Genomic DNA, 20,896 nt, shown 5'->3' with positions numbered 1-20,896 from the left:
AAAGTTTGGGGCGTGGCGTGCATAAAGAAAGACCTTTGCACGATATAGAAAAATTAAAAAAAAAAAAAGATGGCAGAGAAAGGAGCTGTTGGAAAAGGCAGAGATGACAAACACAAAGGCTCCCTCACTATCTAATCCAATGTTTCACATGAAAGACTTGAGCCTTACCGAGGACTAAAAAAGCATTTGGACTAATCCTATGAATCTATATGATGGAGACAGATGGAAAATAAGTTCTCTGTCTCTGGGAAAAAAGAAAAAAAAAAAAAAAAAAAAAAAAAACAACATTCTGATCTCAAGCCTTCTCCTGAAGCGGAACTCTCTGCGGACTGTAGAAGTAGTAACCGCAACACGGTCATAAATAGATTCTAGGGGCCGGCTCCCGCCATGTACAAAAAGTTTATTTCATTTAATTGGCTGGATAAGACAAAGATTTTTAATTTCCCCTGAGATTCGCACAGCAGAGAGGAAGAACTGCACTCGGAGTGGCGCCAGGAATTTACAATGTTCTCCTTTCCACAGGCGATGCGGTGATTTTTCTCCTTAGGGAGCACCACAAATATTGGATTAATTATGCAGGTGTTTAAATATCAACCCCGCTAAAAGACTCTTACAAGTCTGCGAACCCCGGTGTGTCTGTGAAGGACCTTCCTCGGCACACACGACACACACTTTTCCCCTCTCCCCCTCCCTCTCGCTCCCTACCTTCACACAGACAGGCCATTGTGTGCGGGCACAGATGAGATTTGCATGCGTGTTAGACTGGATTACACACGCAGGCTCTGGGAACCTGGACCCCTGTGGCGTTCCTTCGGTAAAAACTATGAGCTCCCTTTTCAATCTGTGTGTTCAAACAAATCTCACAGCTTAATTGGCTCAGGAGGACACAAAAAAAAAAAAAAAAAAAAAATGGAGGTTGGATTCCTTGATTTTGGAGGAAAAACTTTCCTTGGGTCCGCAGCCGCCTGCCCCCCTACGTTTTTTTTTTCTTAACATCCATCGGATTCATAACTTGGGAAAGATGAGAGTGTAAGAAAGGGTTAATCACGATGAGAAGCTTATCCTTGATCTGAAGATTGTGCGTCTAAGAGGATGGAGATAACAGATAAGAAGTGCCAAATCTCCTTAAAAATAGCTGACATCAAGCAGCAGATGTAACAAACATTTGCAGAATTCACTTTAATTTCATATTGCTGCCATGTCGGTACTTCCCTTGATCATATTTGTGTTTGTGTTCTTTGACCAGGCCCGTCCATCAGCCGTCAGTGTATTTATAGTGCGTTTGTTGACAATGGAACGCCGCAAAAGTGCCTGCAAACAGACAGTGAAAATCTCATCCCAGAGCACGTGTGTCATTTCATTTATACATATGAGCATTAAAGAAAATTGTCAAACGCTGTCTTCTTTAAGCAGCTGAGCCCCACAGAGCCTCTTTGCTCAGCAGGATTATAAATGAGATAGGATTTGATATTGATCCTCGACTGACCTCCTATGAAGTTCTCATCATTTTATAATATTCTTCACACATACAGTTAATGGGATCAATGGGCTCCCACAGGTCCATCCGCAGATAAACCTTGACCTTAGCGCTGCAAGACAACAAGCATGACGGAGCCGTTTATTGCCGGGAGGGTGGAGAAGGTGAAGCGAGACGTGAGGACTCGTCGTGTGCTTTTGTTTACGGCGAATCGGTCACATACAAGAAGGGGTTTCTTAGTCCTCCGTGCGGCGGGTTTGTGACTCTACCCGTGAAAAGAAAGCTTCAACGCCATTACATTTTTGGCTCCGTGGCACATTGAGCCCTAGCTGAGTAGCAGTGTCTTCTAAAGGGCCGGAGCGTGAAATATTGGATAATTTTACCTCACACTGGAACGAAACTGGTTGATGAGCAAATTTACTGTCAGTTCTGAGTCTCACTGCTACTGCCGCTGCTTGTGGAAAAAAAAAAAAAAAAAAAAAAAAGGAAAGAAAAGAAAAAAAAATCTCTCCCTCCCTGTCGGCTGCTCAAAGCAAAGCAGGGTTCATAGGCAAGCCACAAACCTAAATGAGTCTGATAATTATCTGGATGCATTTCCATCGCTATTACAATAGGCTCCAATCAATGCGCCTTAAACTCGGTGCTCATGTTTGTCCCAAAGGCATTAATTTCACCGAGGCCCACATACGAGCACGGGGGCGGATTGTAGGTGTGGGTGGAGGCAATTGATTCAACGTATCTGAAGCGATGCCAGACGAGCAGAATGCAAACAGAAGCTATATGAAATGCAGAGAGGGGCTACCTGAGCGACCGTAGCCTCCGCACATATGCATACTCCTGAGTGCCAGTGTCACATGTGATAAATCAAATCACTTACCTCCCTTGCAGCGCGTACTGTTTTTGAATCTAAAGCTGCTTATGAGAAAGAGACATGAAAAAGTGTGATTTGTATTCATCGATACAGAGCCATGGGCATAGCCTGTCCTTTCTCCTCTCTTCTATTTTTTTTTTCACTCGCCTGTCAGCTCATTAGCAGCCCATCTCCATATTAGTGCTTTCAAACTCTCATTCCTGCTCAAACACACACAAGTGCGATTTCGATAAAGGCAAACTTTCACATAATTGGTCGCAAATTTCCCTCCCAAATAATTGCTCTAGATTTCTCTCCCACTCACTCACACACACACACACACACACACACACACACACGCACACATATATTACTGGATAGGAGCCACACCCTGGCAAAGACATCCAGGTTATTAAATCAGCAACAATGATGGTGAAACAGTAAATCTCTGGCTGAGCAGAGACCAACCACTAACATCTAGCTAAAAGATTCTTGAATAAATGGCCCCATCCAAGGAAGCAGAATGACACCCTGAATAAATATATTCCTGTAAAATTAAATCACTCGGTAAATGATTTGTAAGGTGGCAGCGCGGGGGAAAAATGTGAATTATGGGATGAATGTAGCTGACCTGATTTCATCCCCTTTGTATTCTTCACCAGTGTTACCCATCTATCATCTACAAGCCATTAACAACCATCTTCAGTCCAACTAATACCATCAGGAAGAGCTCTGCCCCTCCGCTGCCACTAACATAATTGTTATACATCGGCTAGAGTCAAATACTGTTTTTCTCTTTTCCACCAATTACCTTTATCTTTGACAACGTCAATTTGCCTTCAGAGCTAATCATTGCAAATAAATTAAAACGGCCCGGCTACGTTTCCCCGGGATCCGAGAAGGGCATTTAGCAAAGATGGAGCACTCCGGTGCGGAGTGAACCGGACTGAAGAGTGATATAACGGGAGCCCCTTTGTTCCCGTCTCACTTTGGGCCACACGAAAAGACGATTTACATGCACGATAATGGCCGGAGATCGGGAGATATTTTTACACCCCGCTGCACGACTAAAATACCTGCTTGTAGCTGAGTTATTCCACTCAGACGGCACGGAAACTGTTGACATCCCAGCGGATGGAAAACACACCGATCCATTTATAGTCGCCTCGTAGTACGGGGTGCTACACCTGCATCTTTTCCACTACCGCTGTCTCCGATCTCCAATTACATAACATCACTTTATCTTTGGCTTTACCTCGCAAACTCCCATCTCCATGGAGACAACCTCTTGTTGAGGGTTCACAGATATTACTGCTAGCTCCGGCATCAAATGGTTGTTCTATGTATCTTTAAAATTTCATAACTTTTGCATCTGCGCCAATCCTTTGGGACATTTAACATAAAAATCCGGGGACTCGATTCTTCTATTTATGTCCCGGGGGAGTGTGTGTGTGTGTTTTATCTGTGTGTGTGTGTGTGTGTGTGTGTATGTGTGCAGAGGGGGTTAGATGTAAGATAGCTGATGCATCCAACCAGGCTATTTTTCAATTGGAGTGTGAGCATCTCGAACGCAGCCGCCCTTTTGGCTTTTGGATTATATTGAAAAGATGGACGGTCAAAGCGGAGCCTTTTTGTATTTAACATAGAGAACACGTGTTTGTGTTGCTGCACTGGTTTATAAATGGTCGGTGCTCAACAGGAAAGAGTTAACATCATATATTCTGCGCACTAATTGAATTTACTGTAGGAAATGATAAGATTCAAACTGCCGCCAGTCTGGGCTGTGCACCTACTTATTTATTTATTATGCACATTATTGATATTGGTTTTCGCCCTCTAACCATCAACATTTTAGCCTATAACTTAAAAAAAAAAATGTTTTTTTTGCCCCAAACGCAACAGCAGGGACCATGTGTAAGTGTTGCATCAAATCTACAACCAACATGTCTGGAATAAAGGAGCATATCATGGAATAAAAGCCTGAAAATATCTGAAAATGTTCAAGAAATTGGCAAGAAAACAGCAACAATACGGCCGGACCCAGGTTTTTGAGCGATCTGTCCTTGTCGGGCTCTTCACAACTCACCGAGGCTTCCTCTTCGGTTCAGAACAGCGCGATCCTTGAGTTTTGTCGACGAAATGCTGTCCAAGTGTCATCTAAAAAGGACACTGTGTCTCAGATTATACCATCTACTTGAGTTTTAAGAGTGCAGACCCAAACTGCAAAACAAAAAAAAAAAACTCACTCATCAAAAGGAACCATAGCTTGGTGTGTTTTGAAGGTTTACATTAAAGCTTCATAACAATCTTGCCATTGTGAACTTGTGCATTCACAGTAGAAGTCAAATGAGTGAACCGGTGCTTAATGTGGAAGAAAATGTTTTTTGTTATTTGTTTGGAGATTATATTATGCTAAAAAGCAATAACATAACACCCTATTCAGGCATATTTCTGATGTGTTGAATTAGTAAGAGGTTCCACAGGACCGCGGGTGAGACTCAAAGGCAAAACCAGTTAAACGATACAATTCTTTCAAAGTTTTACTGCCACGCTTTAAAGATCAGCACCGGGGGAACTATTCGCAGAGTCTAGAATCTTTTTCAAATATCTTCCACAGTCGGGTGGAAATTAACATCCCCGGCACAATAAGGTTTGTAAAGTCAAACTCTAAACTAAAATCACTGAACGATGATGATGAGCGACAGTTTCTGTCAACCCCTTGTTATTTAACGCTCTCGGTGCCGCATGACGTTGACGGTCAAATATTTGGACCCCAGTTTTAGAGATGAGACGCTAAAGGATTAAAAAAATTTAAAAAAAAAACGAAAACGCGCTTATTAAATAGCCTCCGTCATCACAAACTCTAAACCCTGGAACCCCGCCTTGACGGTTCATTACCATTCTTCCAAAATACGACACCTTTGCAAAAATGGATAGAAGCAATATTGAAACGGATTAATAAAAAAAAAAATCTTTTTTTTTTTAATTCCAGTCAATGATTTCTAACGTGATTAACTCTTGATACGTTTTGATAATACGATTGTTGATTTGTTTCGGTGTTCGGTGTCTGTCCGCTGTAAACGTTGGGCTTTTGAAGGATTGTCATTTTACCAAAGCCAACTCTTCAAACACTCCGTCATTTGGATGGTAGGTGATGCCGGTGTCGAGCGAAGACTAACATCCACCCAAAACCTCCAGGATGTGCTGACTGTAGGAACATCACACATGACCCCCCCAATTATTTCCATAATCATCAAACAGTTCAGTGACACCCCTCATCCGACCACCACCCCCGAGCCCCCGTGGATGTGTACACTGTCATTTTGCCGCTCCGGTGAATATCTCAGGTTCTTCCTTTAATTTGTCACCCGTCTGTATTCCTTCACAAACACACACCGGCGAGAATCACGCCGGAAAAGCGAGCTGGTTCAAAGAGCGTAAATTCAGGTTTGACCTGATTCTATAGACCCTGTTATCTCCCTTAAAATGTCAAGTAGCTGAATACGCTGATCAGGGCATGAAAGTACTTATAAATATTATGTCCTTGAGTCCCAGAGATTAAAATTTCCATTTCAGGCGAAAAGCCTCTGGAAAGCCAAACATCACAGGCTGAGTGGAGAAAACTGGAAAGGTTACTGAGCCTTATCTGCAATTATGCAAAAACACAGAGATTGTCCAAACCCGTGATCAGTGGTACAAAGAGAATCTACAATGCCTTGATGTTGCTTACAGCATTTTCCCCTCAGACACAAATACTGTATGTAGCTTGAATCCCGTCCCTTAGGAGATGACGGCCGAGCGGAGACGACTACCGACAACCTTCCTCTAACCGATCGACACGGGCGTTGGTGCTGTTTTAAATCCCACGCCGCTTTCAGAGATAATAAAATGGAAATGGCAAATTAACAAGTATTTTTCTCAAATTTGGTCTCATTTCAGTTGCTTCCCACTTGCACACACTGACAAGGGAGGAATGTAGTCTAATATCACCAACTTTACTTCGCGAGGCTTTGTGTTTAATTTGAATGCACTTTCTCTCTCCGTGCAAATAAATACAAAGAAATTCATGAAGCCTCACACTCTTTTGAACGTTTTCTTCTACCCGCCATAATGACATCAAGCTGTCAAGCCCTCTTCTTACTCTCTGTGTGTCAAGCATTTAATTTCAGTGATTTTTTTTTTTTTTTTTGGAGTGTGCGGGGAGGAGAAAGACTGGCGATATCTGATGCACGGGTCACACGGAGAAACCTGCTCTCTTATCTCTCCATCAACACCTGGGAATATAAATAGTTTGGCTTAAAAATAAAGGCTTTCATCCTCTATTTTGCCTTTGCATATTCAACATGAGAGCAACAGTGCCCCCTAGTGTACAATACATATGCATAATAGTAGAGAAAGTCTGCCAGTTGTGTCCATACAAAGTAAGGTGGCGATAAAATCTACAGACACAATAAAAAAAAAAAAAAAGACTGTGCAAAAACCAAATGACTAACTCTTGGATTTTGGGGGTGCGTTGCTCTCCATGCTCTGCCGGAGTGAATTATCAGAGCATTTTTATTCCACAGTCTAAGATCTTCCACTGCAGAAAAACTGTATTGATTCAGTGAGATGAAGGACATCCCTTCTGTTGTCTTCAGTCTCTTCAGACGTGGTATGGCTCTATCCTCCGCTGTCGGAGCTTTGGGCGCAGTGCACGACCCGCGGCACGGCCAGACGCTCGTAGGATAGAAAAGTCATGACCTGCAAAGTGGGAAGTGAGATGTCATGTTGCAGAACATGGCGTGCTCAATAATAATAACTCTTCACCAGAAATGGCAGATTAGGGTTTTTCCAATTTTTCATGTGAAAAATCTCCTATTTGTAATTCTAAACTCAAGTTAACATCTTTAACTTTACACTCTGAATCAATAGGTGACATTGAGTTTGCGTCTGCTTCTGCGGGGGGGGAAGCAAACATCGGCTCCAATTATACAGAAACGAAAAGGAAATAAACACGGAATTGTTTTGTGATGGAAGTAATGTGAGAAGAATTTGCCTCCGACTGGCTTAGAAAGTTCTCAGAAAGCCATTCAATAAAAAGCGCTCAGAGGTCAATTGGATTTTTTCGCAGAAGGATGGCAAGAATATTGAGTATTCAGTACATAATGTACAGTTGCAGTTTTTTTTGGGATTATTATGGCGTAGCAATTAGTCGAAAACAAAATTATGCATGCGGATTTTTTTTCATTTTATTATTTCTTTATTTCCGTTTTCATTTTTGATGTTTGAAAATCATCTGGCCAAGTCCCACTGTCTTGTGTTGCCCCCCCGCTGCCCCACCTTTGGGGAGCCCTGCTTCCAGGGTGCTCTTTCCAGTGGACAAAATGTGATTAAATACCGCGCGGCTGCCCCGTCACGTATATTTGATGTTTTGCCCCTCAGACAGTCTCAGTCCGCTGCCACAGCCTTAAGGTGATTGTTTTTTCCATAAAAAAAAGCTATGATGAATGTAGAGCTATAGAAGAACTGGATTCATGTACACTATGTCAATCCCAGCCTCTTTGCTGTATTAAAAATAAGACAGTGGTTTAATATTCTTGATGAATGTGAGGATATTCCATTCCCACAATGCATCTCGATTCAAAGATACGACCGAATGCCTTATGAGGATGAAGTATCAGCTCATTCGAATTGGTTCACGTTCTGCATCGGTAAACAAAGAGATTTAATAATTCACAAATTATAGGGCATGTAATGAGAAGTAGCACCTTAAAATATGTAAGAAAACTTTGGAAAAATAGTGATTTAATTAGTTAACTCGCTCTTACTCCATATCCTTTAACAGACTGCTGAAAAACAGCTTGATATTTTGACTGGGAAGTGTTGGATTTATGTCTTGCGATGAAAGAAGAGAGATCCGAAGGCTCGGTGAAAATAGAGAGAGAAAAAAAAAATCTTTTTTTTTTTTTTCTCAATCTAATCTGCCATAGTTAAAAAAAATACAACATAAAACTCCTTTTGTCCAGAGCTGAATGGTTAGAAAAGGAAAATGCTTACTGTGACCATTATGAGGAGAGCCAGCATCATGCCCAGCATTAGGTATAAATTATGGGTCAGCCCTCCGGCCCATAAGGGACCCAGGATGGTGGCCAGGCCCCCAACCGAGCGTCTGACACCTTGGCTGAACCCTTTTGATGGAAAAAAAAACAACGACGAAAGCTTAGTTTCCCCCGAAATGCCAGGTGAAAGTGCAACTTTTGCGGGCTATGTGTTTCCGTGGGCGTCCTTTTGCCTATTTCGGAGATGCGGGAGGTGTCGAGACGCAACTTGCCAACCTTGAGTTTTCTCTGCGGTGACTTTGGAGAAAAGGGACACCTGAGACACGGCGACGAAGGGGAGACCCAGCAGCTGAAGAAACACGCCGACGATGAAGACGAACAGCTGCCACCCGTAGCCACCTGGCGGCATCACAAACACGATTTACACCTGACTTTTTTTTTTTTTTACGGCACAATTTCACTTAAGGTCGTCAAACATCTCCGTCGCATGGCCGGGACTTATTTAATTTGTAAATATCCCCGCTATTCAATCGCTTTTTCTTCCTTTTTATCGCTTATTGCGAGCGGTAATGAAAGCATGTGACAGATTGTACTTCAATTATCCAGCCTCCTTCTCTCGGTTTTTAAGTTCCTTCCACAAATGGTTTGGCAGCGTCGGTGATAGCTCTATCTGAAAACGAAACCACTGCCAAGCTGGCAGCCTCGTGATTTTTGTTCTCTGCTGCTTTGCATCATGCACACGTTTGTGTGAATCTGTGCCCACTCAAAACGTTGGATGTTCCTATCGAAACTGAAAGCCTATAATCTTATCATCAAAATTCAATTTTTGCCAATCAAATGTGTGCCCCGGCGTTCCGAGACAAAGTCAATTCTTGTAGGTATCCTTCCTCTCCATTCCTTTAGCTTCTTTAGCTGTAACTGTAACAAATAGCAAACAAACGCATGATATGCTTTAACAAATAGCATTTTTGTCTAATTAGATTACTGTAATCCTTTTATATGTACTCAGGCAATCCCCTGCTCCGGCACCTGTCACTTGTAATCAGAGTGATAAATGTGACATGCTGAAAAAGACGCGGGCCAACGTGAACACGCGGGATCCTGTTTCTCCGTACGATCTCCTGCCCGGCCTCCGACGGCTGCGTGATATCATTTACATTCAATTCGGTGTGTAACCCAATATGGCTGCACGGTGCATGACACACACTGGCAACACCAGCCACACACACACACCGTTTGGCAACAGGAGGGTCAGGCTACAGTGAAAAACAAGAATACAGAGACATTCAGACACCACTTTGTGATAGATAGATAGATAGATAGATAGATAGATAGATAGATAGATAGATAGATAGATAGATAGATAGATAGATAGATAGATAGATAGATAGATAGATAGATAGATAGATAGATAGATAGATAGATAGATAGATAGATAGATAGATAGATAGATAGATAGATAGATAGGTGATTCTTCAGGCAATTTGACATTGATATTTTTGGGGAATAAAATCTTGAATGAATTAAAATCACGTATGATTAGATTAAGATAGTTCTTCAATATTTTCTTATTTTTAGACACCTGATAATATTCTTGGTTTGTTTTATTATAGGTTTTTGTCCATGAACTTAACTTCAAGGGAAATACTAACAAACTAACGAGCATAAAATTTGTCTCAAAATAAATCACGATATGATATTACGGACTTAACGTAGAATATTTCAAGCTCAAAGCTGAATAGGTGCGTACGTTTCCATCCATGTATTAGTGTGTGTATGTGCATGTGTGTGTGTGTGTATCCTGTGCAGGTTCGCACCTCTGAGGTTGCAGAGGAAGACGAGGCACCAGATACAGGCCATGCAACAGATAAGCAAGCCTGCAGCCAGCACGACGCGGTCCGCCACCTTCTTGCTCAGCCAGCGAACAAAGATGAAGCCCAGAATGACCTCCACCCCGCACAGGCTGTACATTAGACTGTTGCCCAGCTCGCCGAAGCTGAAGTAGTGCTGCGTCAGAGGAGTCACCATGGTCTGCGGATTTTTAGAAATATGTTGGCAAGGTCTCTCAGACAGATGAAGTGATTCAGAGCTTAACAGAGCCAGAATAAGCACCTTTAAAGCTCTTCAAATGCTTTCAAGTCAGATGAAAAGAATTATTCTGCAAAACATTCTGTGATACCGAAATGATTATATAATCCAGGTCACTGCAGCTTAATGAGAGAGAAGCCATCTTGGCTGTTGAAGACTGACAATATCTCGCTATTTTTCGGCGACGTAAGGTAGCAGCATTTGTGGAGGGGAAGGGTGATTCTGATGCGCCTTGGACAAAAACCCGAGGTAAAACGGCGTGACATTGTGTGTGCGGTGGAGAAAAACTCTGGTGCTCTCACCTCCAACGCTGTTTGATTGAAGAGAGTGATGAACTGAGCCGTGAGGACAACAATCACCTCCTCCTTCAGGAACTCTACGGAGTAAGCAAAGGGAGAGAAGTCATAAGAAGCGACTCGGACGCCCACCGTCGCACCGGCGAAGGCTGGCAAAATGAAATCGCTGAAAGGGAGAGGAAAACTTGGACAGTCTGGAAATAATGGTGAGACTAAAAGAGGCAGGCGCTCGGAATCCTCTGCAGAGACCATCTTCTCCTTCAATTAACTGTATTCCTTTTTCTAGACATGAGTCCCTCACATGGCATCACACAGGCCAAAAAAATCTATTTTAATCAATCCCCAATTTCAATAATAGCTTTTCCTGGATAAAAATCCCCCCTCCGTATGGGAGCTTGGAGGAAAGGAAAAATGAACTGGGCTTTCTGCTAAATTTGGATGAAGGTGACAGATGGTTGGAAGAGTGGTTTGATATTACAGTGCATGATCCACCGCGTTATCAGTTATCTCTGACTTATTCATTAGAACCTATTTTAGAAAACTGCTGGTGGTTGCAACAGGGTGTGCCAGTACACGTGTGCATTTCTGCACATAGAGAAGAAATGCCTATTTTGTCACATATGGCTATACATAGAGCACAATATCAGTGACAACTGTCTTTATCCCATCATGAACAGAATGCAGCTAAGCCGGGGGAGCAGTTGGATGTTCGGCGTCTTGCTCAACAGCACTTCGACAGGCTCGGAGGAAACGCTATAACTCACTGCACCGTGCCGCCTGGCGGGTACGAGTTTTAAAGGCAGAGCCGCTTGTCTTTTTTTAACCGGTGCAAGGCCAAGATGCTCTGATATATCTCTGGAACCGGTCGGAACATAGACATATTAACAACCTATGGCACCCGGAGGCTTTCATTAGCATCCTCTTACAGTCACCTGGGGTTCACCTTTTACATTTCAACTATACTTCAACTATACTTCAACTTCAACTATACTTTTGAAATTTACTAGGTCATTTAACGCATTACTCGCTCTTATTTATTGACTCTATATGTAATAACGTTCACTAATTATGATATACTTTTCATAGTTGCATAGTTGTATTCACCAGCAATGTATCTTCGTTTCAGAGACCACATGGTTCTACCATGCGATGCTTTTTATGACTCTATTTATACTGCAGCTTCAGATATCATTTCTAATTCCAATAAAATCAATGTCTAATCTCGAAATTATTATGGATGTTTCCCGTTTTGGGCTTTTAGTCTTGATTGCTGCTGTCATCACAGGGATGTCTGATTGCTTCGTGGGAAAGGTTGTGGCTTGGCAGCTCTTCCACAAATGGACCCCATCATGTAATTTTGCATGTTACTCTGCCCAGTGGAGAGGGAAACCCCCTTTCCCCTTCCCTCCTCTACTCCATTCTATATAAACATTTCTGGGAAACTATACATTATGCTGATGACTGCATATAGCAACCCAAAATAAACAAAAGATTAACTATCTGGGAACGCTGGGGATTTTGGCGGCTCACATATTTATCTTTGCTGTGCACCCAAAACTCACTAATTCAAGATCTGAGGTTGCGCACACTGCCTCTTATCTAAAACACTGAATCCTAAATTTCCCAGAGTGTAACTTGGAGGTATTTTCTTCTGTCTGTTTTTTAACTCCCTGACGGTTCATTCAAGCGTAAAAAGGTAAGTTTACACAAACCCTGAACCAGCTTATCTGTCGGACACAAGAGCAGCAACCTCATTTCTTCACAATAAATCTCCTTACGTCGGTAAAATAGGATATGTAGAAGGAACAATTATCATCATTATTATTATTATTATCATTATTATGTCAGATTTATTTATTTGTTCAAATAGCTTAGAACAAACATATAAAGATATATTGAATTAAATTAAAATCAAAAAATCAAAATTAGACTAAATTAGAATTATACAATGACAACTAGAATACAATAATTGGAGTTGTCGACATGTCACACACAACATGAGAGACGTAGAGCTGGTGTTATAACTAACAATAACTAATACACCGCTCGATCTAAAGCAAAAGTATAGAATAATAGCCACTTACCGCTGCTGCAATACATAGAATGAGATATGAGACAAATCTTCAATTCATTGGCGTAAACACACTCCAAGGAACATCCCCGTAAAAAAAGAACACACAATAATCACAACCCAGTATATGTGAGAAATAAATAAAAAAAAATAACAGCAATCCAGTCCCGTGAGGTGGAATGTAATTTTGAATTCCTCTTAAAAAATGATTCCTTGCGAGCGTTTTCCCTCCTGTCCTCATACAGCTGAATACAAAAGCGGCCATTTATATTTGGAAAATAAACTTGAACAATGCATTTAAACAAAGTTGCTGAAAACACAAGGGGGGGGGGTATTTTGGTAAAAACTGAGGCCAGATAAAAAAAAACAAAAAAACAGTGCTTTTCTTCTATGGATAATAATTCAATAACATTAGCTTATCTTTAATAGAGCAGTCTTAAAGTAAATATTACCTCCTGCAGAAGGTTCCAGGGTCTTTTTCAAAGAATAAAATTGAAAATGGCTGAAATAAACCGCCCTTCTTGTCTGTGCACCCTCACAGATCGTAATACCTCCCAGTTCCCTGGTCCATGTTCTCCATGCACCCTTTAACTTCTTCACACTTCTCACACCTGTATTGTTGTGACATTTCTTGCAACAAACCAACCGTGCTGCTGGATCATCGACCGCGGGGGGAGGAGAGGAGGGCGCGGCACGCAGGGAGTTTTCAAAGATAGGGCTGAAAACCAATATTTCAAGCACACCTGCTGGAGACAGCAATTCTGACAGACACGGGGAAAAAAAATCGCCAATTTGTAACAAATGACCATTTAAAATGAATCAGTCATGGTAAGTGTATTCATTTTTGCCCAAACGCTATGGCACGTCTTCTCTTTGAGGACACTCACACTTCACATTTCTTTTATAATTACTATTTTCCAACTGCGCGGCGAGTCTTTCGTACTTGTTTTCGCTGTCGGAAGACGTACGATAATATCATTAAATGAATGTTTAGAATGCATACACATACATTAGTATTTCCAACAGTATATAATCTGTCAATATAACCTCTGCGGTTTAGATCTAGATACACGGTGGCAGAAACAAAGAGAGAACAGTCAACGTCTCATCTGGTGTGTGTGCACTGAAGAAAGATCAGTGCCGTCCCAATTCTGCTCTCATTACTTTGGTCCCTTGAGCTTCCACAAGCCTGAAGTTCAAATTTCTTCCATGTCACAAAAAGGCACACAATTAGGAGGACCTCGGGGGCCCATATGGGTTTTGGGATAGGGGCCCTCCATGAGGCCAATGCATTAATAAGAGGAACTGAATGAAAATATTAGAGTCCCTGTTGGGTTGAGTTTCTTTTTCACTTTTTTGTAGGTCTTGCTATGCAAGCTACCCTAGCAAAAATTCATTCCTTAATGTCAAGGAACCAATTTTCTAAGTTATAGACCTGCAATTGACCCATTTTGCACTGCCATCCATGATTATGATTTTTTTTTTTTTTTTTTTTCACCTGGATGGATTCATCTGGGAGTTTTTGAGCATTCGTACACCCTCCGAAAATATCCTCAGTCGGTCACATGAACAAAAATTACTTCAATATAGTTTCTGTACCACCGAGTAGCTGCAGGAGGTAAATAGGACGCGCTGCGTGGATACATCTCTAGAGGGAGCTCTCTCATTTACACAGCCCAGAGAGGAGCATCGTGCAACAGCCCTCCTTCAGAAGAATGGACTGGACTCTTGGAGCCCTTGATTGTGTTACAGAGCCTGCATTGCCATGATAAGTAACAACAGACTCCAGCAGTTAGAGAAGAAAATGGGTCAAATTGTGTGGAAGACAATCAGAAAACAGTCCCATTGTTTGCTTGATTTTGTACCTCGGTAAACATTTTCCCAAACAGTTTATGATCTTGAGTATCAGTTTGGCGACTGTCAGCTCAGGGGATGATATGTATAAGCGTGCATTTATCTGGGATCCTCACGATGCTCCATCCAATCTTGCCAATCTTGAGAAATTTCCAAATATTGTCAAAAAGAAATTCAAATTTGCATTTCAATCCACCCCTGTGCAGCAAAGATTAAATGATCTGTCGGGACAAATTCAGAGTTTCTGTCTCCCCCTCCCATGTACAGATCCGTCGTCTTCTTTTTTTTTTTTTTTTTTCAAAAAAAAAAGCTCGTCATTCATTCATTCAGTTCTTATCAAAACTCATAAAGAATTTATCAGCAGCGGTTTACTGACTGAATCCTGATTGGATTAGAGTGTGTTTTTGAAAGATGAAAAGAAGTTTCCACTTTTTTGCACACTTCAATCGTTTCTGGCCTCATATTCAAATGTCCCGCAGTGTTAAGAAGGGCTGGGAAATCTTCAGAAAAGAGAAAACCCATGATATTCAGAGGCCAATTTCTTGTTATCAATACACAGGACAATACAACAAATGTGTATGTCTCCAGCATAGCAAGTATTAGTTTATTCATTTTTTGTAAGGGGGCTTTGGGTCCCTTCCAAATACGTCAGCTATTAACAATTCACATTTAAATCAGCAAAACTCTGGAATGTTATTATTTATGTGTTTTTTTTCTTTTAAATCTATTATTGAACTTGTTTGAAATGAAAAATGAAAGAAACTTTGTTTTGTTTCCAACTTTATTTAAACTGCTGTATTTTGCTCTCAGAATTTTTTGATTGGTTGATTTATGTATACTCTTTCATTTTTTTTTTTTTTTTAGAATTGTCTGTATTCCCACCTAATTTTTTTTTAAATTGCACAAACAGGAAATGTTCCTCACAAGCCATTATTAGATGAAACTCATTGATAAGCCTCGGCCCGACCCATTCATGTCTCGGATGGATTCCCTTCCCATTCTCTGCACTGGACGCCACTCATACCTCAGTTTTCGTAAAGAAACACGATAGGAGTGAATCCGCCTCTGCGTTTCATCCTGCTCTTTGGCACAGAGCTCATTGGCTGCCAATGAGCATAGCCATGAGCATATATACATGGCATGCATATCTTGCTAATTTAAAGCCTTTTAAATCATCCATGTTAAACAAGGGGCCGGGGGGAGTTAAAACATTGGACATTAATTGAATTACTTGTGCATATGTTTACATGGTTAGGGTACACTAAAATCATAGATTTAAAGAGTTCCTCAAAAAGGGTTTGCACAACATTTTAAAGTTTCTCCCCAATACACAGAAAGTAAGATCAATAATTCAGGATAGCAAACACCAGGCTCACTGTAACAGTGAACACACACTCCTGCAGAATGTGTAGGAGCCCCACACACCCCACTAGTTTTGCTCCGGAGATTCTGCCATTGTAGACTTTCTTCAAAACAGAAAGGAATCAATACAAAGAATGTTGACCACATTACCAATTCTGTCTCCATTTCATCCACAAGTCAACCACAGCAAGATCGTCAATAAAAAAGGAAGTCTGCAATCCATCCCTTTGCTACATCTTCAAAGAGTGAAAGAATCAATAGCCAGGTTTGACAGTGCATGCACACACATGTGCACACACTCACACGCACACACACACACACGCGCGCGCACAGCCCCAGGTTAGGAATCAAAGAACCAAAAGTTCATCAGCGACAACATACTGGATGAACAATGCTGCCATCCTTTGTAATCTTAGTGTGAGATGAATCAAAAAGGACATCTGACATTACACACACACACACACACACTCACACACATGCATTCTGATATGAACCAGAACACTGGTCCAATCAATACACATGGAATCTGATTTCACATGCCACACACAATTCTAGAGACAGCCAAAGAAAAGAAAATGTGTGTGAGCCTGAGTGTGTGTGTGTGTGTGTGTGCGTGCGTGCACGTGTGAACGCGAACTTGCATGAAAATCAATAGAACAGATCGGAAACATGTGCATTGGCGGTGACACCTCTTCCTACCTGAAATAAGGCAAAGTAAAGCAGACAGTCATTGCTCAGGACAGGCAGTCAGACCTCATCTCTTACCACTGCTGGCGCTGAACTTTTTGAAGAGGTTCAATACTGAGATGCCGCGGCGGAGAGGCGGCTCAGACGAGGTGGAGTTCTCCAATTGGATGGCGTGTACTGCTCTGTAGGTGAGCACCGGTTCCTTGTCCAACCCCATCAGGGGTAACTCCTCTTCTTGCTCCTCCTCATCCTCTTTAATTTCCAACATTAACATGCCCCCCTCTGTGGAGCTGATGGGAGGCACATCCCAGTAGATCGCCAGGACGACGAACTGGAGCAGCGTCCACAACAGGCACATGAAGAGCTGGAAGAGAAGTAGCGATGTGCTGCAGGTTACGGTAGCTGCAAAATGACATTGTGATTTTTATTTTTTTTTTGGTGGGCACAACTTATTATCTTGTGGGAACAAGAGACCTTGTTCACTCAAATTATGCATGATTACTTTTTTGACCCTGGAAAATGTTCTATACTATTACAGGGTCCCATGAATTACAAGAGAACCATCCATCCATCCAGCCATCCGTCTTCTACCATTTACCCTGCACTCAGGGTTACAGGGGGGATGCTGGAGCCTTTCCCAGCTGCCATCGAGAGGCGAGAGGCGGGGTGCGCCCTGGACTGGTCGCCAGTCGATCGCAGGACCACATATACAGACAGATAATCATTCCCTCACTCAATCAATCTGGGCAATTTTCCCAATTTTTTTCCAGTTAACCTGCTGCGTGTTTTTGGACTGTGTGAGGAAACCGGAGAACAAAGAGAAAACACACGCAGACACGGGGAGAACATGCAAAGAACATGCACATGCAGGCCGAAGGGCTAAAGAGAACCATCAGGGGTAATAATTATTTAGATGTTGATGTAAACAAATCACCTTGCTGTGATGAAACTGTATCAAATAGTGCAAAGGAAAGAAGGAGGGCAACCAAAATCACATCTGAACTACACCAGTGTTACAGGTGTTGTGCTTAGACACTGATAAGTGAGAAAGGATCGATATAGAGTTTAACGGGCCCAAGTTGCTGCAGGTGTTTTGTGCTCCTTCTCCCCAAAGGAGAGCAAAGGAAAGATGCATGTGGGCCAGAAGGGGAGCTGAGTGTGGAGGAACTATTTCTGAAGATTGTTACTGGATTCATGAGGCTTTCAGACAAAAAAAAAAAAAAAACTTAGATTACTGATCATCTGGATGTGGTTACCCCGGGAGACGTGTACTTGTTCACAACAAAGGGCCCGAGTTTGAAATCACACAGCCGTAGGAACAGGTTGAACGCCGGCCCTGGAGAGACAAGAGGAAGTGCTATAAAGAGGAGGTTGGGAGGAAAAAATACACAGGATGTGGAGACAGTAGCCTCCACCTTAGCGATTTTTTCCTCACTGAACATCAAAAGGGACATCACAAAATGCTTCCTAGTGTCTGATATTTCTCAAGAGACGTAGGAGGTGGAGAGAGGTGAAATGATGCCATTCTTTCTGTTGAGATTAAAGGGGGAGAAACTGACCGACAAGGAGGCCAGCCTGTCGACAGGCCATAATGACTGCAAAGATACCGGCTCGCTCTTCGGGTCGAGTGGTCCGAGTCAGGAAACCAAAGATGGAGGATCCCGCTCCGGCTCCGACTCCTTAGAGGAACAAAAAAAAATCCTGTATTACAACAAGAGCCTTTTGAATACGGATGTTATTTCTTTGTGTGTGTGTGTGTGTTTACGTCGTCACCTGCGACAATACGACTGCAGAGCAACATCCATTTTGAGTATCCAACAAAATACATGAAGTTACCTGGGGGAATAAGGATAAACGTCATGTGCGGGATCACAGTGTGTGAAACAAATGATTGACTTGAAGGTCAGCTATTAGAAAACCGCTGTCTCTGTATTTCAGGTGGAACAAGTTACACGTTGGACTCTGCAATATCGTCCATATAGAAAAATAATGTAATAGTTTATATATCGCTGCATCATATTGGACCCTCTTACGTACATGGGACACAGAGGAGGAAAATGCTAAAAAATCAATCCATTATTAAGTATTGCAATCGCAATGAGTTGTAATAAAATAACATCACGGCCCATAAAAACCTGATCCGTATAAAATTGTTGCTAGGAGACAGCCATGCTCAGTCCGGACAGAAATATTTGAGAGGTACAAAAAACATCCAGTTTGAAGTTGTCATGTCTATTTTTGTCATCCTTTTTTTTTTAATGAGCAGTGACTTAATTATCTAATTGGAAGGAGTTGTCACTCAAGCTGACAGCCTTGCCAAACATATGCCTCCTCCATATTGTTTTTTTTTTTTTTTTTGTATGTGTGTATAATAAATTTGAAATTTTTCATTGTTGTTGTTTTTCCAGAAACATCTGTATTCTTCTCAATCAGTCAACCGCTTATTTGAGTGTTTTAGCGATTGTGCAAATGCTAGCAATTACCAGTGAGCTCCCTTCACTCACTGCACTCAGGTGACCCCCTTTGTGTTGTGTTGTAAAAAATGGTCAATAAAGGCAGCAACAATCCATGATGAATTTTGATGGCGGGCAGATGAAAGAAATAACCTCAGACCCAAAATTGTTTTTTATTTTGCCATTTGAGACACTTTATCACCCTTGACATGGAATTCCAATTGTAGTTTACAGAGAAATGTGAGTAATTTTTAACCAAACCCCCAGGAGCCAGCGCTTCGGGCGTGCGGCTATAAAACCTGTCATTATTGGATTTTTGGGTTGACAAACTCACCGGCAATCTCGAAAAGATTTGAGAGAAGGACAATGGTTTTTGTGGCTTTGCTCCAATCCGACCACAACCCGAACAGCGGGCCTGTGAGCAGCCCGCTCAGACTGAACGCAGAAAGACCCAGGCCCAGGAAATATGGAGGGGCCTCCAGAATCTGGAGATATCGCCATATTGTCGGCAGAATGACAGCTGGGGGGCGTCGGGAGGGGGGGGGGTAAAAGGGGGAGAATCACAGCCAAATGTATTTCAATTAAATTCAATGCAATATCCACTACGATGAGAGCGTATAGCCAAAATGCTTGTAGATCTAAGTCCCAGCCCGCTAATGAGGCCATTATCTCATGTCTTCAAGTCTATAAAGCTGCCGTAATGAACTCACCGTACTCTATGCCGTTCAGTGTGAATATCAGTCCAATAGTCAGAAAAGTAAGATTCCTCTTTTGGTGATTATCCATTGTGTTCGGTGAGTTAGGCTGCCTCCGTGCACCGTGTGGATCTGAAATGCTGTTCAGCGGCATAATCACATAATAAGAGTCACAGCATGTCTAATTACAACCGCTCTCCCAGACAATCGGGGATCTGTCACACCCTGGAACAAGGTCACGTCGCAACTTCTTACGGAGTAGTAAATAGGGATCATGTGAAGTTTCTCCGTGCGGAAGAAAAAAGATGTCTGTGGGAGTCCGTCTTCATCAGGCTTTCATTTTAAAGATGAAATTCTCTTTGACTGGCGTCGGCGGAGAAGCACCTTCATGGCCGAGACTAAGTCTCGGGTTACCATCCGTAAATCGAGCTTTATACATTTTTAATTATGTTTTCTTCACATTCGTCAAATTCACACGGTTCTGCTGCAACGCCGGGGCCGTGTGTCCTCTCAGACTGGGGCAGAGCACGTACCTGCACGAGGTAGAGCAAACAAAACCCAGATAAGTATTTACCCCACAAACCAAAAACCCCAGCCTCTCGACAACTGAGGAGAGATGGGGTAATGAAGAAGCACGAGGGAACTGCCCTCAAGGCGCAGAGATATTGATTTTCACTGACTGAAAACCACTGGGGGGTATTAGGTTGAATCATTTGTTGCAGGTAATTATGAGAATTATTGAGAATTAACCCTCCCTTATCTTAGTTGGGCCGAAAGAGTATGAACAGGGGAAGTGGCGACGACGTGAAGTCGTAACCTTTGTTTCTTTTTTAATGTACTAAATTGACTGCCATTATGTAAAAAAAAAAAATGTTAACACTACTTGGCACATTAATAAGTGACTTCTGTTCTGCTCGTCTGCAGAGAGGTCATTACGGCCCATTTCCTGAGCCGTCATGCCGGCTCGACAGGGGTGTCATCTGTGCTGTCGCTCGTTCTCCGGTCCATTTTAATATTATTGTCCA

The 20,896-nt window shown here is 42.1% G+C and overlaps 1 protein-coding gene across 2 annotated transcripts; it reads right to left on the bottom strand.

The window, feature by feature from the left end:
- Positions 1-4,164: 4,164 nt before the first annotated feature.
- Positions 4,165-20,099, bottom strand: mfsd8l2 (major facilitator superfamily domain containing 8-like 2). Of its 2 annotated transcripts, none has more exons than XM_086172437.1 (11): positions 19,887-20,099; positions 19,511-19,696; positions 18,497-18,559; positions 18,283-18,402; positions 17,980-18,059; positions 16,802-17,087; positions 10,756-10,868; positions 10,183-10,396; positions 8,642-8,764; positions 8,364-8,494; positions 4,165-7,067 (listed from the first exon to the last, which is right to left on the bottom strand). In XM_086172437.1, the coding sequence occupies exons 1-11, from the start codon at positions 20,023-20,025 to the stop codon at positions 6,987-6,989; spliced, it is 1,536 nt and encodes a 511-aa protein (XP_086028563.1). In that variant the 5' UTR covers positions 20,026-20,099; the 3' UTR covers positions 4,165-6,986. The 2 variants fall into 2 exon arrangements, with proteins under 2 accessions (XP_086028563.1, XP_086028564.1); XM_086172438.1 differs by having other exon boundaries at positions 10,756-10,829.
- Positions 20,100-20,896: the final 797 nt, after the last annotated feature.

Source organism: Fistularia commersonii, chromosome 25, assembly GCF_037954325.1.
Source record: "Fistularia commersonii isolate RoL2024-O1a breed Wild chromosome 25, RoL_Fcom_v1.0, whole genome shotgun sequence".
Classification (NCBI taxonomy): domain Eukaryota; kingdom Metazoa; phylum Chordata; class Actinopteri; order Syngnathiformes; family Fistulariidae; genus Fistularia; species Fistularia commersonii.
This window is presented reverse-complemented; position numbering and strand designations above follow the sequence as displayed.